The 19,857-nt window shown below is 43.5% G+C and overlaps 1 protein-coding gene across 6 annotated transcripts in view; it reads right to left on the bottom strand.

Annotated features, from left to right (window-relative positions):
* Nucleotides 1-19,857, bottom strand: part of gig (TSC complex subunit tuberin) — a 134,246-nt gene that overhangs the window by 98,868 nt on the left and 15,521 nt on the right. For all 6 annotated transcript variants that reach the window (XM_055073382.2, XM_055073384.2, XM_055073383.2 and 3 more), the window contains 7 exons: nucleotides 19,009-19,073; nucleotides 15,501-15,633; nucleotides 15,334-15,382; nucleotides 13,659-13,858; nucleotides 10,913-11,189; nucleotides 3,600-3,740; nucleotides 3,248-3,424 (listed from right to left, as the gene is read on the bottom strand). In XM_055073382.2, the coding sequence (XP_054929357.2) occupies nucleotides 3,248-3,424; nucleotides 3,600-3,740; nucleotides 10,913-11,189; nucleotides 13,659-13,858; nucleotides 15,334-15,382; nucleotides 15,501-15,633; nucleotides 19,009-19,073 (1,042 nt within the window). The remainder of the gene's footprint in view (nucleotides 1-3,247; nucleotides 3,425-3,599; nucleotides 3,741-10,912; nucleotides 11,190-13,658; nucleotides 13,859-15,333; nucleotides 15,383-15,500; nucleotides 15,634-19,008; nucleotides 19,074-19,857) is intronic.

A 19,857-nucleotide genomic window follows, 5' to 3' on the forward strand; every position in this document is an offset into this window, starting at 1 on the left:
TGGATTGGGAAGAATTGGGGATAAGAGTAAATGGAGAATACCTTAGTAACTTGCATTTCGCTGATGATATTGCCTTGCTTAGTAACTCAGGGGACCAACTGCAATGCATGCTCACTGACCTGGAGAGGCAGAGCAGAAGGGTGGGACTAAAAATTAATCTGCAGAAAACTAAAGTAATGTTTAACAGACTCGGAAGGGAACAGCAGTTTACGATAGGTAGCGAGGCACTGGAAGTGGTAAGGGAATACATCTACTTAGGACAGGTAGTGACTGCTGATCCGGATCATGAGAGTGAAATAATCAGAAGAATAAGAATGATCTGGGGTGCGTTTGGCAAGCATTCGCAAATCATGAACAGCAGGTTGCCATTATCCCTCAAGAGAAAAGTGCATAACAGCTGTGTCTTACCAGTACTCACGTATGGTGCAGAAAACTGGAGGCTTACGAAAAGGGTTCTACTTAAATTGAGGACGACGCAACGAGCTATGGAAAGAAGAATGATAGGTGTAACGTTAAGGGATAAGAAAAGAGCAGATTGGGTGAGGGAACAAACGCGCGTTAATGACATCTTAGTTGAAATCAAGAAAAAGAAATGGGCATGGGCAGGACATGTAATGAGGAGGGAAGATAACCGATGGTCATTAAGGGTTACGGACTGGATTCTGAGGGAAGGGAAGCGTAGCAGGGGGTGACAGAAAGTTAGGTGGGCAGATGAGATCAGGAAGTTTGGAGGGTCAACGTGGCCACAATTAGTACATGACCGGGGCAGTTGGAGAAGTATGGGAGAGGCCTTTGCCCTGCAGTGGGCGTAACCAGGCTGATGATGATGATGATGATGATGATGATGATGATGATGATGATGATGATACTGTAACCTATCAAGTAATACTAATCATGATCTCCTCTAGCCTGACCTTGTCAATATTAATATTTGGTGTACAACATGGTTAATGATGCTGAATGAATCCAAAACAATGTTAATGTCATTTACTCAACATAATTCCCATAAACCAAGACCGTATGTTTTCAATAATGCTGAAATTCAACTAAGCACTACATATAAATACCTTGCATTTCACTTCCAATCCTATCTAACATGGTATTATGATATTGACGTCACCCTTGCTTCAGCTAGCCGTTCACTTGGCCTTTCCGAACATTCTCTAAACCATGCCCCTCCCCAGATATGTAACACCGCATACATTACGCTTGTTCATCCAAAAATTGAATAGACTTCTGCCATTTCGGATCCAGTTCAGGCATACCTTACTCATAAAATCAAATCCATGCAAAAACCATAAGAGATCGTGCTAAATTAGGAAGCTTACTACATTGCCAAGCAGCTCGCCTTCTGCTTTTTCATACTTTATCATCAATCAATTCTTTCTGACGATTTCCTTCAGTCCCCTGCTGTTATTTTTCCTCACCGCGATCACCAGTGCAAAGTTAAACGACCGATATGTCACTCTCATCGTTTTGCCAATTCATTCATACCATGCACTGTCATCGAACGGAACTACTTGCCATTGCACGTCGCTACTGAAAGAAATGCAGCAAAATTCCAGGCAGTGCTCTGAGCGCACTGCCGCACTGCCTAATTGATTTGTGTTTACTTTTCAAGCATTCGTGTTTTCAGTTTCTTATACATTAAGATGTATTGTACTATTAGCATCTTAATTTTTCTCCTGTTCCATTTCATAAGCATTTTTCAGCATGTTTTTTGTAAGTGTTGTGCATTTTGTAAGCACCTTTTTTTTCTGCACTGTATTTATTAGGCTTTCTTTATATTACGGATTGTCACTAGTGTCATAACTGCTGTATGCATTCTAGTCCGAAATAGGTTTTGCGTTTATTGCTTTTTTCCTATCCCTCTTCCCCCAATTTTAATTCCACACTGCTTATAATTGTGTTTTTTGTTCGTATTTCAGTCACACTATTACTGCGTAACTATTCCAGTTACCATGTTAACTACTGTCAATCCCCCCCCCTTACGTATTTGAGGGCCTTTACGGGTATTTTGAATAAATAAAGGAATTAAAAAGAAAACAAAACATCATCCCCTGTCAACCAGCAGTTTGTATATGAAGTCCTAAGCTGTCCTTACACCAAGAGAGAGAGAGAGATGCAAATGAGAGAAAAGCAGGGAGGTTAACCAGAGTTAAAGCCTCCAATTTGCTACCCTGCACTAGGGTAAAGTGACATATGCTAGGGACTCCCACACAAAATGACTTCACCACAGATGTATGCACAATGCAATCAGCTGTCAGAAATACACATGTGCTCAGTACATGGGTTCTTGAATATTTATCCTATTATACACTCTAGTGGTTGCTCATACAAAGCACTCTCGAATAATTTCTAAGCCCAAGGGCATCTAATCTGAAGTAGGACTGAAGGGTACAAATGACCCCAGAGAACAACAAGAGATGCAGTGAATTAAAAAAAAAACAGACAGAGTATCATGGAAAAAAAAAAGCTTTTCTAGTTTTCTTTCCCTTGGCATTAAAAAGCAGTAAAGAAGTAGCAAAGACTGGAATTACTCTTGAAAATAAGCACATTAAAATAGATAGTGTGAAACTTCAGTTAGTGCCACTTGTGAGTTAAGACATAAAACATTATTCTGTCCAGTTTGTGCATTATATTTTATGTTAGGGAATATAGCAAGTTTTGATGATGCTCTGACCACTGCTTTCAAGGCAAATGACAATGGCACTGCCTACACAAGTTTCTTGAGTATTGTAGCCACCACGGAAATGCGAAAAAGTGTAAATGTTATGTTTAACTTTGTCATGGCTTAGCCAAAAGCAAGGTATTGCTTCACAAATATATCTTTTTGGAATCACGTTTCCAATCACGTTTTCACAAAACTGACAATTTTTTGGATGGCAAAAGCAGCAGCAACCTTATTCTAATCTTCCCTTGCACTGGTTCCTTTTTTATTCAAACTGCACATCCAGCTATCCCAAACTGCCACTGAGTGCAGTACTTCTTGTCTTCCTTCCAAACTTATTGATCTCCTGGCTGCAGTTTTGACATCTGAAGGCACACTTATAAAAAATAAACTAAGCTTTTAATAACACCTCTATGAACAGAAATATTAAACAGTTCGCCTACTAAGAACAGGGACTCTGTACACCAAGAAATTGAAAAGAAAATTTAGTAGTCGTACTGTCTTTCTTGAACTTCCACATAAGCCCTGCCAAGGTCTTGGCCTCACACTGAAATGTTAGGCAATGATGTACGCCACCTGGCAGAGATGTCGATGGCTGGCGAGAAGGTCAAGAAGGCGCAGCTGCACAGCTGGTGTTGCCATCACAGGGTCCAAGAATCGCTCCAGGAGTTCTGCCATCTGGCTTGCCCAGCGCAGTGGGCACAGCTCCGCCTGTCGGATTCGAAACTCCACCAGGCGCAGCAGTGATGTTTCCTGCAGTGACAACCAGTGCCCATGTGCCAAAGCACAGTGTGGTTTTAAACCAATAATGTGGCAGCTCTGATGTGCAGCAAAATGGTTTCTCAAGTTCACTGAAGAATAAAAATAACTTTGTGCTGCACAGGTTGAAAGGGATAATGATGATCACACTAGTGAAGGTTATACAAACGGGACGAAGTTGTGCAGCCTGGTCAACCAGCTCGAAGAGGTGCGTGGCGCTGCCTTCGAATGTGCCCTGGTCATATGACAGCTCCACACGCGTCAGCAGCTCATGAGCCATTTGCTGCAGCTGCCGTCCACTAGGTTGGCCCTGCACAGAATAGGGAGAGGGGTGTCAATCTTCTGTAAGCACACAATGATTAATATGTACTAAACAATCATCCACCCTCTCTTCTATATCTACGGAACCTCACTTTTTCGTTTTCGTCTAATAGGCAAGTCTCTGTGTGATTAAACAATGTTCTGCAAGGGGTGGGCCAATGAATCATTAGTTAACACCATTTAGTGCAAGCGTCTCAAAATTTGAAAATTGCACCATGGAGACAGAGCCACAGTGACATGACACTTAACTAACCCTGCAGTCAACACAGTACATGGACCTCCTGCATGTGATTTTCCATGTGCCAAATTTTTTCCAGAATTGTAACACTGCCTAAACAAAAATGAAAGTATGTTCCTTCACATCATCAACCTAGTATATAAAATCTAAATTATTTTGACAGAGACAAAAAGCAGACTTTTCAAATACTAAAAACTTCAACTTGAGAAGCATATAAAAATCTAGCAGTTTTGCCCAAAAGGCAAAGCATCAATTGCGATAGCAAATTATTGAACAGCTATACAAAGTAAGGATAGTACCTTTATCAGCCGTATAAACTTGTAAACATTTCCTTACTAACTAAATTAACAAGCATGGTGTCAACCGTGCACAGGCAAACATGAACACATCTCACTCGATGACCTTGGGCACTCGCTGTCAAAATGCTGGCATGAGTAAGGAAGAGCTGCAGCAGCAGTGAGTGAATTGATCTTCGTGCTGCCTCTTGCTTTAATACAAACTTACTGGTGAGAACACAGCACACACAAAGCAACCAGTACTCGGCGAGCCTAGACTCTGTACCTATCACAGATCACTTTCAAGATAGGGCCTGCGTGGCCATGCTCAACCACACCATACGCAGCTGCCATTGGAGTGGCAAATGCACAGCGAAGTTCTTCATCCCTGTGTTCACTACGTCCAATGCCTGCATGGTTTGTCATGTGGCCATTAAGTTGTATGCCAAATCATATGAGCTATACCACATGGGAATTTGCTTTCTAGTGCCAGCTTCGCGAAATGTTTCAGTGGTCTGCCTGAACGGCCCGGGGCATCCAACGTTTATGCATAGTTGGTTGGCTCTTGAAGGGCACGGATAATCATGCATAGCCTCCTAAGCGGAGCTGTGCACAAGGAAGACAGATGCCTACTCAAAGCACAGCCAGCACTCAGACAGTGCAGCTGAAATCACTGCAGTAAAATTTCAAGAAGTAAATGCAAATAAGACAATATGCTCAATGTAGGCCAATTTTGCATTTTCGGCGATAAAAAGAAACCTTTTTTAACGAGAACCAACTTCTCCAACCAACAATGAACATGTGTGAACTGCACCAAAAGCAGAACAAAAGGGCAATCTCAATGCCATCTGTATGGGCATGATTTTTCAGGCTGTCTACCAAGTTGACACTTCCAAATTCCCCGAGTTTTCCAGGTTTTCCCCGAGTGCCTTTGCAAAATTTCCTGAGTGACACAGAACTTTGTTATATGTCAAGACGGGCTGACACCACGTCGCTCGGGGCTGTCTCTCCCTACTAAGCATGTTAAAAAAAACTACTTAATCCAGTTTGAATAGTAAGAAGTAGTGTTTATTTTATTCAAAAAGAAAACAGAAGCGAGAGGTTAGTAAAATGCACAGCAAATATCTTCAAAAAGAAAATGGTAAAACCCATTGCAAACCAAGCTCTTGCTATTATACTGCCTAATGTCCTACCTAGGTTAAACAATAAAAAAAAGAAGAAAAAAAACACTATGAACTACCACAACCACATTTTCTGATCCCCTATTGCGAACTGTGCTTTTGTACGTCTCCGTCTTTCGTCGTTTCCCTACTTTTCTTCCGCCAATCCTCCAATCGTCTCTTACTAATGCCTATTGCGGACATGTTTGCTTTACCACTGCTCCCGCTGAACCCAGGGTCTTCAAGGAGGCCAGTGGTGCCTAAATCGACCGCTGGGTAGACGTCTTCACATTCTAATAAAACATGCTCCATAGTTTCCCTAGATTTACTGCAGCAAGCACATGCTTCTTCTTCCTTCTTATATCTCGCTTTATAGATACGTGTTCTAAGGCATCCCGATCTCGCTTCGAAAAGTAATGAGCTTCCCTTTGAGTTATCATAAATGGTTTCTTTCCTGATTTCATTTTTTCCTCTTAAGTAGTTACTCATGGCAGGTTTCTTTTCCATTGCCACCACCCATGAGATTATTTCAGCCTCTCTGACTTTCCGCTTGACCTTCTTTGTTGCTGTGTTGCCCACCCTACAGGCCGCATACTTGCTGGTAAGCTTCCTAGTTTTTTTCCTCCACTGTGAATCAATGTTTTTCCTGTACAGATACCTGAACACTCTCCCAGCCCATTTACTTTCTTCTATATTCCTCAGCCGTCCTTCATACTCAATTTTACTGTGAGCTTCCCTCACTTCAAAACTAGTCCAGCCCATAACACCCTGCACAGCTTCAGTTGTAGTCTTCCCACGAGAGCCCAATTCGAGGCGACCCACTGACCTTTGGTTCCCGTCGAGTCCTGACTGTACCCCTGATTTAAAGCAAACAACCGCATTTCCAAAAGTAGCGAATGGCTCCGTTAGCGCCACTGTGTCAGTTCCATGAAACACCGAGGAAGCCGCTGTTATGGAGGCATGCTTTTGCTGCACTTGTTTGAAACGTAGAAGGATGGACATTTGGGCGAGTTGGTACTTGAACATCTTGAAGGGCAGCACAATATGACCAAGACAGAAGGCAGTGTCGGTCGTTCTAAATTGTGGTTTCAGGGCATTTGAAGACATCAAGGTCAATTTTGGACCGCCGACGCCTTTGCAGTCCAGAAAATTGGACTGCGAAGGGAATTTCAGACGTTCTTATACATTGACTCTTGGTGGTGCCGAGAAGCAGTCCGAATTATCGGGCGTCCGGAAAGTCGGTCGTTGACTGCACACCGGCAACTCCAGTCGACAACACGGCGTCAAAGACGATTCATTACGATTCCTCTTTGTTACTTGAGCCACCATTACCGCGACTTTGGTTCCCTTTTGATAAAATTGGATCATTTTCTCTGATAGAAGCGCAAATTCCCCGAGTTTTCCCTGAGTATTTCCAGACTATTCAAAATCCCTGAGAATTCTCGGTTTTCCCGGTTCGTTGACACCCTGTTTTTAGGACTTTGCTGAATCATTTAAGCCTTACTAGGCACTGCTAATCTAGCAACCAAGGCATTAGACACCCCGCAGCATCTTTCTTAACTTATTGGAAATCATCATCAGTGTGAGCAATGTTTAAAATATTGCAGCCCTTCAGTTCACCATCTGTAGTCTTCTAGGCATGGCAATTATCAGCTTTCTGAAAGCCATTTGGTAGCCACTAAGATAAAACACTGTGAGATGACTCTGCACTTTCAATTGCTTATGGCAGCAAGCCTATCAATGAAAAAGTGAAATAACCCAATGATGAAGGAGGTCATAAAAAGCTTCAATGGCAGCTGCCTATGATGTGATATGCAGGTCTGTGTGTGACTGGCCAGCAAGAAGCACAAGTGCTTACTCATTACCATTATTTCAGATTTGTCAATGACTTAATCAGGCAGATGAGAGATTGTATGCAAAAGCACATCTTGCAGCACCACGACAAGTCTAAAGTGAATGTCAAGAAAAATAAAATGAATGACTATCGCCAAATTTTGAACTGCACTGAAGGGTGAGATGTAGCAATGGCCTATCAGCAAGCTTTTCATGATTATTGACAGAATTGCAAAATGCAACCAAATTATTATTTGTAAAATTAATAGTTTGTGACTCTCCAATCATTAGGACATTTTCGCAGTCTGAAAAAGATTATTACTTTCATATTTTTCATGTTTGAGTGCCTTGTGAGAAGAGCAGCAAAGAGAAGCGTGCACCCTTAGGCATATAGCGCCAGTAGAATATTTCTGATAAAAGTATTTGTTGTCCCTTGAGGGGTTCCATTTAATGATATTTGCTCTATAGCATCAGCAATTGCTGCATGCTTTGTACTGCAGCTGGTGGAAACAGTCATCACCGTACAAAGATAAAGAAGCAGTGTGTTCACTCAGCGGTCAACAATGCTGTACAAGCTATTGCGCAACAAGATCCCTTAAATTTATCTGATGCTGAGCAGAATCGAACCCACCTCACAAGGGTTCCTCAAGGATAGCAACCAGATGCATTAGCAGGCTGTGCTACTTCAATGAACCTTTCACCAACTTGGCTCACTGAGTATGTGCCACTAAGGGTGTGGCAAGTGAGGGAACAATCCTCAGCATTCGCAGGCACCGGTGCGCCAGGCTTCTTGTCTCAGAGGACACACGCGAATTTCTCTGCAGTGCCACTAGATAGCGCAGTGTGTCCAGAAAGAAGCAACATAGAGAAGCCCAGTTGCCGCATGACACATTTCTCAGCATTCGTACACACCGGCACACCTTGCGTTTTGGAGGCCACATGCAGGCTTCGCAGAAGCCCAATAAACGGCACCAAGTGTTCTAGATAAGTGCGAAAGAGAAATTCCGCTGCAGTACACGCATCATATATAACTCATTTTGATGGTGGCAAAACGCTATGTTGCTATATTGATTCAATGCTAAGCGCATTATCATTGAAATGAAATTCATTCATTGAAATACAGCACATACCAAGTTCCACAAGCTGACCTCAAGGAGGTTCATTGAGGAAAAACACATACCTAGTGGCACATACCCAGCGACCCAAGTTGAAATGAAAGAGGTTCACTGAAAAGCAGCGGATTCCCAGTGTAACCAGGGTGTCTACCAAGTTGACATTTCCAAATTCCCTGAGTTTTCCAGGTTTTACCTGAGCACCATTGCAAAATTCCCTGAATGAGCCAGAACTTCGTTTTATGTCAAGACAGGCTGACACCATGTTGCTCAATGCTGTCACTCTCTAGTAAGCATGTTGAAACAAAAAAATGACTTAATCCAGTTTAGATAGTAAGGAGTAATATCTATGTTATTTAAAGAGAAAACAGAAGGAACAGCGAAAAAAAATGGTAAAGCTCATTCCAAATTGAGTCGAACATTTTCAAATACGAATGAAAAGGAGATGCATACATAAGTAAACATTTTTGAATATGAGCTATGTATATCATCTAATAGCAAGCTCATTGGTATGAGGCCTGAACTTTGTCACAACTAAGATTCTCTCTCAGCAGCTGGAAAGTCAATCTCAACTGTCCTGACATACTCTCAGCCCGTACACAACATCCCAGTGTTGGGTTTCACTGCTTTAAAGAGCTTATTTTGGTTTGAATGAGGGGCACTTGGGTCTCGGCGTCAGCAAACACTTTGTTTTTTGAGCTCAAGCTCCTTCAATGAGGTGGCGGCACGCTTCCTTACTCGTTAATTCCTCAGTGCATTGGTCCTTTCTGTTCTCATCTTCCTTCCGCCACGCGTTCACCCCATGGATCATTTGAAGCATCCTCTTGGTCAGTTGTACAGTCAACGTCCGATTTTTCTCACTCCCTAGGGGCCGCGAAAACATTCGAAAAATTGGCCAGTTGGAAAAAATAAATGCATGTCATTTACTGCCCTTAGGGGCTCAAACCGCCACAGGCACATTCGAAAACGCTTGAAGGCCTGTCGGTACACGTACTAGGCATATCGGTGCTCGTACTGTGACAGGCAATACCGGGTGCATGCGTGTATACTTAAGGAATACATACTGTGACCCGTGGCAATAGCCCCTTCTCATGTGTGTTATGCTTCACTGCAATACTTTTGCGTATGGTTCACCAAGCAACATTTCTGTACAAAGGCGAAGCTGGCTTTCGGGAACCGCCATTATGCAACGCACCGTGCTTTCCAAGCTTCTCAGTCAATCGCGAGGACCACATAGGCGGAGTCTATGCCATTGCTGACAGCAGCGAATTCTTTCAATAAAAAAATGAATGCATGTCTTTAACTGCCATTAAGGGCTAAGATTGCCACAGGCACGTCCGAAAAATTTATTAAGGCCTGCAGTATACTTATTAGACATATCGGTGCTCGTACTGTGACAGGAGACGGGGGTGCACGCCTGTATAATTAAGGAATGCATACTGTGTCCCGTGACAATTGCCCCTTCCTACGCTTGTTATTCTTTGCCGCGTAGCACTGCTGTATTAAGGCAAAGCCAACTTTCTGAGACTGGCATTGCGCAACGCACTGTGCTCTGCGAGCTTCGAAGCCAATTGCGAGGACTACAAAGGCGGAATCGGTGCCACTGCTGACAGCGGCGAATTCTTTCAGTGAAAAACACAGCACAGCACGGCAAGAAGCTTAATAGCGAACGTAGAAGCAGCTAGACCTAACGTTGCCGCGGTGGTGGCTACGGCTGCCAGCGGATCTGCGTGCGAGAGTGCCGGTTCGAGGCGGCGAGATAATCAAAATGGCGGCGATAGTGGCATGATTAATGCCATTTCAGATCGGCAGTCAGTGCAATATACATTGACTATATGGAGTACGTGGTGGTGCCGCAAAGTCGTGCGAATTATCGGGCATGTTCGAAAAATCGGGAGTCTGGAAAATCGGTTGTTAACTACTCTGGCAATACCCCGTGCCGATGCCACGGCGTCAATGACGATTCGTTGCAATTCCTCTGTTACTAGAGCCAGCATTAACACGACTTTCGTTCCCTTTCAATAAAGTTGCAGTTAATTTTCCCTGATAAAAGCACAAATTCCCTGAGTTTTCCCTGATATTTCCAGACTATTCGAATTCCCTGAGAATTCCCGGTTTTCCCGGTTGGTAGACACCCTGGTAACATAATCAGTGACCGAAGGTGGTCCAACGGTTGGTTCTGAACCTGGTTCTCTTAGCACAGCAGCTTGATGCTCTACCCATTAGACCATGGACTAGCCAATGACCCAACTTGGCGGTAAAACAGTTGGAGACAAATATAGAAACAGGGACAGGAACATCCAGGAAAGTATGTGAAGTATACTAAGGATGCTAATCAGATTAGTAATTCACTCTGTAAAAGTACAGCACTCCTGTTGTCTGCTTTCTTTGTCCCTTGTTGGATTAATTCTGTTTGTTTCCACTGACATTTGCTGCCTCAATGCTAGTGGTGGCAGCGTGTTTCATAATGCTCCCAGTCAGCATGCATTATGAAATGCAATGCATAAGCCAAACACCAAAAATATGCAGAGGGACCAAGCCACCTGTGGGAAGGTGAGAAGAGTGGCCAGCAGGTTCAGTATAGCGTCCCAGGCGACTGGTCCAAGTGGAGGCACGCCCTCGGCCAACAGCCACTGCAGGCACACAGCTGCCTCGTAGGCAACGGATGGATGAGCACTGCCACTGTCTAGGGCTCGCCCCAACGATGGGAGCACGCCGGCCGCAGTGTGCTGCAATGAGCCCACTGCCTTTGGGCTCCACAGGGCAGCGCCCACAAAGAACACCGCCCCCTTGAGCAGAGTCGTGTCGCACACATTGGACCTGCACACATGGGACCTGATATTGGCATGTGTGCAGCAGGATTTCTCAGAAGGGGTACTGTTGAAACCAAGATCAAGACGAGTTCTAAAGGAGCAGAGCCATCTGCACTTTGAGCAGCACTCGAGCCTATTTCTCAGGAGCCACCTCATCGCCATTTTTCGTGAATCGAAGGCAGCCCTCTGAAGTATACAAAGTTCAATGCACCGCGGTTCCTATGAACAACTCATGTCACAGATACAACATTGACACCATCAAGCCACTGAACAAGGACAGAATGAACTTTTTGTCAGTGGTTGCCAGCACACTGTGGTGTGAGCATAAATGACCACACTGACCAGTCTGCCCATTCTGCACACTACAGTGGCAGATATGGGTCAATTCCGCTCTCATGAACAGACACAGCAGCTGCACTTCACTCTATGGCACGTGACAGCACATTGATCGTGTGGAAGTCAATAAGTGCCACGAGCAGTGGTACATTCCCTGGCTCCTGATTTGAAGATCTGCCTACTCCCTGGGCTACCAAGGTGTGAAAAAATTTTGTCGTAGCAGCTGTGGCTCGGTGCTGCATTTACCAAGTCACACTCGTTCATAACTGGATGGGCCAACAACTCTACCTGTGAGACTTGCGGCTTTGAAGAAAATATTTCACATTTTCTGTGCATTGGTATGTCACTGTTGTCGATCGAAGACGTTCCATGAAAGAAATGCAACTGGTAGCTCTGTATGTATCGTTCACAACCTATAAAGAAGGCTGTAATATTGTTATGCTGACACATTTGTTTGCCTCTTAGGCCAAATGAGCAACAAGTGACGGCCCCCACAATAGAGCAGCCCACCTCACTCAGATGTGTATACAGCTGGTGTCGAGGTTTTCAAAGAGAGCTACGTGCTCTCTAACTGAGCGCTTATATGTGCAGAGTTTCCTTCAACAATACCTCATCAAACACACTGCATGCATGATGAAGAGTTCTAGAAGAAAAGTGAAAACCAGCTATCTATAACAGTTCCCGTCTCATTGCTGGTTTCAAAGGGGCTCCTACAGTCGCCAGTCGCTCATATCCTGCAGCTGATCTCAGTGTGATGCAACCGTGCTCATATTCGCAAATCAGCATGTATTGCAACACTTTGTCATTATTTCGTGCCAGCGCTGGTGCTTGAACATGGTGCAACACAGTGCTTGAAGTGAGAAACCAACTGTGGCCATAGCTACCAGTGTGATCAAATCTATCCCTTGGATAAATCAGTATTCAAGTGCAAAAAGTTGTGCGCGCTCTTACTGTTCCTGGCTGCAAATATGCTAAATGTTGTGTTGAGATTGAGTAAAACAATATAATAATAATAATAAGAAGAAGAAGAAGAAAGCGAGCAGCACGTGTAGAAATCAACGGCAAAAATACCATGACAGCTGCATAGACGTGAGGGTTGGTTGCGGCGCTGCAGTGAGGCAACAAAATCATCTGACTTGTCTGCCAACAACTCCACTCCTGGCGACATGGCCATCGGCACAACACGGGTGTCGCAGGAAGTCGGCAGACCAATATCGGTGTCCGGTTGCCCTAGTCTGATTGGGCCTAACCTATCTAAACCATTGTAAAGCAAGCTGTTGTATTGTACTGCAAAACAAGCCGTTGGCACTGGTGACCATAGGCTCCACACCTGCAGTGGTGCCCCTAGCGGCAGCTGTTATCTCTGTAGTAAACTTGGCCTGAAGTGTCGTGACCAGTAGAAAAGCATTAAAGGGCGCCGGAACCACTTTAGAGAGACTGGACAGCAAGCCACGGTAAGAGCAAAAGATGGTAGGACAGTGGTCACAACGAACATGCATGCTAAAGGCAGCCAGAGCGCTAGTTCACTTCCTGCGGTCTACGGGCCTGCGAGACAGACTATGATAGTAATGTGGACCACTTTAATTTTGTGTGCCAATTCCTGTTTCTGTAGTCGCCTTTCTCTCTTCCTATCTCTTAAGATATCCTTTCCCTTTTTCCCCATGCAGGGCAGCAAACAAGCCTTTTTCTGGTTAACCTCCCTGCCTCTTTTTTGTTTCTCTCTCTCAGGAGCAACGACAGTTCTCAAAGAAGGCAATTAGCAGCAATAAAGTGCTGCCTTCAACTGCGACTGCAGTCAAGCTGAGGCCAGAAGAGGTCCTCCAAGGTGCCTTTTGCCTAATCATTGGTCCCACACCATGGCAACAGCAAGTTGCTGTTCCCTGACGTTACTTCAACATAGCAACCAGATGATTCCAATATGGAAACTATGCAGGTGACACAAGTACTTATATTACTAAAGCAAACATAGATCATTCCGTCGAGCGTCCACCCATTAAAAGCACTGTAAACCACACAGATTTCTTTTTTTCACCTGGCAATAAATGATTCAATAAGCACATTGCACTCCCATATTGAGGGACCTGTCTGCCACAGATAACACCAAGGGCAGGAAGCTGCAGCAGCAAAGGAGGATGCACACCTGTCCTCGAGCAAGCGGCAGAGGTAGCCGATGGTGCGGTGTCCCAGGTGGGTGCCAAGCAGGTTGCGCATGAGTCGCCAGCTAGGCTCCGAGAAGGGTGCCACCACCACTGTACGGCAAGCTGTGGGCACCAGGTGGCCCAGCAGCTCTGCACTCACCATACCGTAGCCTACCACGCTGTCCAGCAGCTCTAAACCCAACTGCAAGGCCAATGCACACTCTTTCAGTGAGGCAATGTGGTGAGCGCGATGAATCAATTCGATTGGAATGGAGTGGTTGTGGTAAGTCAGCCAGACGAGTGAGAGACTAAGGTGGCTATCCTTGCAGCTTTGTGAATGCATTATGGGTCACTGCATGCACATCAATGTATACTTGGCAGCCACTGAGACTAATGATGACATAAAGCAAACATGCTCTAAAAATCTTGACACTCAGGTGGTGCAGCCTCATCAGAACACAAGTAGTCATTATTCCAGAATGTGCTACTTTTCAAAAGTGCAAAAAGTGACCCAGTAATTTTCAGAAATATTATAGGTCCACATATACTAAAAAAAATGTTGCTATGCGCACACTGCTTCTTAGTTAACCCTTTGAAGGTTTTTGCCATATATGTACGACGGCGGTTTTCTGTCCTGCAAGGCCTTTGCCGTACGCATACGGTTTCGACCCTCCGGTTGAAATTTTGCGCCATAATGAGGATGTGTGCTCACTGGGAGGTGCTGCCACCTCTTAGGACTTACAAGAAGCGTTTGAAATTTGTGCTACCTTCTTACGGAGATAAACAGAACTGATTTCTAGCTTCAGCGTGTCACGCAGACTGCGGCAACACCTCTTCTGCGGTTTCAGTTCCACCGCGTGATCACAACGGAGGCGCACAAAACGTGATTTTTCTTTGTCGACACTCCCTTGGAGGGGCGGCAGAAGTTGATTTCTACCTTTATTGGCGCTGCTCTTAGCTTGTTTATCACCACCGCTCGCGAGGTATTCTCACTCTCAGTGGTAATGCGCTTACGTGAGAGGGTGCCTCAGACCTCTGCCCAAGGCAGCCACATGCAGAGAAGATGTCATGTGTGTGCCAACACAACTTGTCGCTCCAAGAGGAGAACAGACACGCATTTTAGATGTGCAGACTGTGATAAGGCGCTGCGCGTAGACCTGTGTTTCAAGGAGTACCACACTCTGAAATACTATTGAACATTTTGCAGTTCTGAGTGATGCCGACACCAAAATACTGTTCCTAATTTTTTTTTACTATTTATTCCCGACTTTATACATTTTGTACATTCAAGATCCGCAATAAAGTAAGTTGACCACCTGGGAAAGTTTTTTTCAAAATAATTCGACCCTCGAAGAGTTAATAAATATAAAATTCAGTATGCTTACGTTTATTATTATATCAACTATGCAGTTAATTCATAACTAATTATTACAACAACATTAAAAGGTATAAACTGGACACAGATGAAAATGGTACAAACACACACTGTGCCTATGTGTGGATGTACATGTGCCTTTTTCGTCCTTGTCCAGTTCATGTCCAGTTTTCGTCTTTTTAATGTTCTTGTGGATTACCAACATGCCCAAACTGTCACTCTGGTGAATCTTATTAAACCGAAGCTTAAAGGGTCTAAGCTACCAACCGCTCCTTCATGTTGTCATACCGGCAATGGCTTACCTGAACATCAAGCTCCAAATTGGTGCGGCAGCACAGGATGCACGTGTTCCTGTAGAAGTAAGGAGGTACCATTGCTCCACCACAGAACCACAGATCTAGAGTGCTATTTGCACCCTAAAGAAGACAAAGCATTCTGCTACAGACAATGTGGACAGTTAAGCACTCACTGTACAAATCCCATGATGGTGGTACGGTCGAGGAAAGACGAGTTGAAACGCACCACGTTCACAAGCAGTGGCAGCAGCTCTTGCGCTCTACCAGCGCTCAGCACCTCAGGCATCCACTTGACCAGAAATGTGCCTGGCGGAAAGCAATGACTTGTCAGCGCAATCATGAGCACAAAGACATGGATTGTAGTACCACCAACTACAGATGGAACTGTGGCCCTTATGACAATGAAGCTTTCTTAAAGCGGTAGATGACCCAATACAATAATGACAACAGACTATGCTCAGCATATTATTTGAAATGCAACTCAAATTACTGTAAAGCTATTTCTAGACATTAAAACTGTTACATTTTGATACACCATATACAAATTCGTTTGGTAGAAGAGACGCAAGTTGCAAGCCTTTGCTCGTAAGCTCCATTTGCCTGCTCACATAATAATAACCACTGCCAATAGCAGCCCTATAGCACTAGATTGTGGAATTAAAAAGTACTGTAGAGTTGAAACACTTGTATAATTCTGAACAACATCATGAAAACAGTGTAAAGCTTCAAAGGTGCATTCCAATGGGAAACACACTGAACAGAATGTAGTTACTACATGAGCTAGAGAATTGAATTTTTACACTGTGTACAAGCACACGGAATGTCCAGCCCAAGCCTGTTATTCCCACAGCTGTTACATGACAGCAGCAACTAATTCTAGCAAATTTAAATCTATGAACTAAATAAACAAATATTACAAGCCCTGTAACCAGAGGACAGGCACCAGTCTATTACTAATGACAGCTAATGTGCAATATTCAGGATGTGATAACGGTAACTGGTTTCGAATGGTAGCTGCACAAATGATAAATCTTAGGGCTTTTGATTCCTATAAAAATATGACAACCAAATAAACTATATTCATGTGACGCAAGGACCAGGGAAGATTCAGTAGCATTGCATGGGAACAGAGTGAGTAGAAGAGGAATGCTGCAGCTTCAGCTGGGGCCTGCTGGCCATAGCATTGCAGCCTGGACTTCCTCACACATTGTCATAGGCTTTACAGTGCACATCACTTATGCTTCTCACAATGTGCTGAAGCATATGCCTTGTCTAGCTGTCCAATCAACAACAAAAACCACGTCGAGGGCATATGCCCCAAGTTCTATCAATCGCCTGTTTTCCAATTTGGAAATGCCAGGAAAAACCACTCATCATAACCTGATGTGGCATGAAACCTGATAGAATCAACAAGGGTAAGCAAGTGGCCCCCACACTTTTCACTGCAATTAATGTCAGTTCTTACCATTACGGCACCTTCCAAAAGCATAGCTCACAGCCAGGTAACCAAGATACGTTGGTAAAGTAGCAACATTGGTAAATTTCAATTTGATAAAAGGGCTTAAACTGGGGAGTGCAGTCCACTGTTAAAGGCAAAGCACTAATGTGTGGCTCTCCCTTTGCCGGTGCTCCAGCTACAAGTGCTGGCTGAAGCTATGTCAATACACTGCAAAGGTGCGTAACAAAGATGCCAGTGCCACCAACTGGAAGTCATCTGCTGAAAAGTCAGGCAACTGTACATTTTGCAGAAAAAAAAATTTGAAGGACGCTTAACCTTCCCCTCTACGAGTGGAACATGACAGCATTCAAAGATCCCCGACTGCTTCTCGCGCTTCCCGGCAACTGCAGCTTATGTAACCGTAATGTTTACCGGGAAACACTGGCAGCGAACACTATGCAAGAAGGCGAGTGGGCGAGCTTTTTGGTGGAAACCCCGCCTTTTGCGTGGACTGCGGAGGCGAGAGCCATCTGAATGGTGTTGTTGCAAGGAACCAAGCACAGCGCGCCCCTCTATGAATGGTAGAAACACTGGAAAAGGAGTTTATGTTTGAGTTTCTGCATAACAGAATGACGTTTTCTGGTATACTCAAATTACAATCCGACGCTTTCATGTCTGTCTGTTGTGTTTAGGTTGTACTTTACAATTTTTTGATGCATCTTACTTTGAGGAATTCAATTAGTTCAGTGACACCTCTGTGCCGCGTGAAGGGCCCGTGCGGTTGTGGTTCGAAATTATTTTTCGCTAAATGACGTCCGACACAACATGCCGACACCGGATTTTATGTGACACGGGGCTCTGAATGCTATCGTGTTAAAATTAGCACATAATCTATACCTATGTGTTCCCTTTAACAGTGAGCTGCACTGCACATCATGGCGGCAGCTTTTTTTCAGCTGTGATGTGGTTCAGCACTCCTAAATCTGGCTGTTCTGTGTGCTTTGTCAACCAAGGCACGGTAAGCTACAGCAACTTTCCTTGTGATGGAATACCACAGCACGTCCACTTAAGAAGTAAAAAAGTTGTCAGCAATGATGTCAGCAACCTGACAGCAACTATGAGTGTTGCTGTCTGGTTACAACAAGACAAGGAGAGCACAAACATTTCTTTGAATGCGCAAGTGCTCCAACAGCAAAGCAACTACACACTGCACAATTGCCCTGTTAAAATGCTCTCAGGCATTCTAGAACCCTTCTAGGTTTTCCACAGCTAGGAATATACATAATGTCATCTACTTATAACAATGCATCACGTGCAATGGTCAGCCACTTCAATGTTATGCATTTGTGTAGTTACTCTGCAAGAGAATCGAACATAACTGCCAATATTTAAAACAATAAAATCATGCTAGCGAGGAGGCTTTTTTTCTACAAAAAACAAGAACAAAGGTAAAATAAAGTTGAGTTTGCTTTAAAAAAGGTGATATAACATGTATTATCCTTTCTATTATTGCATATTTCAAGTGCTCCAATATTTCTTTTTCTTTTGTACTTACCTTTACTTGCAATCTTCCTGTTCTATGCTCTCTTTTGCTTATTGTATCACATGTTAAGTGAAGACTTTGTTTCAACACTCGATGTTGTGTTCATTGAGTTATGCATATATCAGCTATCTTGCTTCCTCTTCTTGTTCTTTGTTTTGTTTCTGAAATGCTTGTATATTACACATTTGTATGCCTCCCTTTTCTCATGCCCTACGGGCCGCCATTAAGGGACAATAAATGAAATGAAACAAGAAAGCAACTGAAGTAAATGATGCCAATATGAGCTAGAACTGTCACAGATGGATTGCTAAACCTGCTCGGAGTTTAAGAGCAGAATTTCATGCAGTCTAAAGAGTTGCTGTCAGCATGTGTACAACATTACAAGCAATACAATACACAATTAAGCGTCATGAAGTGCCATTTATATTGCGCCAATCAATTTTTCTTTCAGTCTAACTTCTAGAAGCTGGTTACTTATAATTGCCAGCATGTCAATTCACTCATACAGTCATAGCACTGAACTACTTCAATGGGCATGTTTTTTTTAAGCCGCACCCTTCAGGGCTATCTGTGCTGTGAAATTGCTAAAATCAGTCGCAATATGATGGCTAGTTATAATAAAGACTAAATTTCCTAGTTTTGTCATTGTAGGTGGATCGCACTGTGTAGTACTTGTGCACGCCTAGACAAATGAACTCACCGGCCTGCTCCTCGAAGAGGTTCAAGCACTTGCCATTGTCTGTCAGTGCCCGCACTAACTCCAGCCTGCAAAATGCAAAATGCAACATGCAAAATGGAGGAGGTTATGTCCTTGCACCTGTTCCCACCACGCGCGACACAGCACGCTCTAGAGGGGATGCCACTATTCGCGATAGGCTGGAAGACAACAGGAGTTAGGGGCGGTATGTCAAATCACACCACGTAATATCATGCAAGTGTGACCGGATCTCAAAAAGTGATTGTTCGAGAATACTGCCTAGGCTGGTTTCAGTTAAGATCAGCCAAACATGACTGATCGACATTTCTAAATTATGTGAAAAAAAATGAATTTTTTTTTACGAAAGAGAATCTGCACTTAGTTTCTTAACAACAAAAATATATTTTAGCGGGAAAGAATTCTCTATATTTCTTATGCCTCAGGCCACCATCTGTGAAAGGTGCGAATCATCAGCACTTTCCTGAAGCGTTACAGAAATAGCTTTAACACCATAAATGAAATATTCTTTCAAAACATAATTAAAAGTTACCTTGACCATAATAAATATAACTGTAATTGGGAGCTTCAGATATCGAACAATAGAATTACAGACATAGCACAAACTTCAATTTTGCTCACATTTTCACCCTTTCTGTTAAGATCAAACCTAGGATGCTGAAATATTTTGCACACATCAGATAAATTATTATCTGAATTCATGCCAATGTTTATCCTTCTATACGTTTTCTTTAATGTATGAAATTGGCATCCAATGTACCATGTTAGTCACTAAATATTTTGAATAAATAAATGGAAACCTTAAAAAATTGTGCAGAAGAAACTCCACTTTTT

This window comes from Dermacentor andersoni, chromosome 4, assembly GCF_023375885.2.
Source record: "Dermacentor andersoni chromosome 4, qqDerAnde1_hic_scaffold, whole genome shotgun sequence".
Taxonomy (NCBI): Eukaryota; Metazoa; Arthropoda; class Arachnida; order Ixodida; family Ixodidae; genus Dermacentor; species Dermacentor andersoni.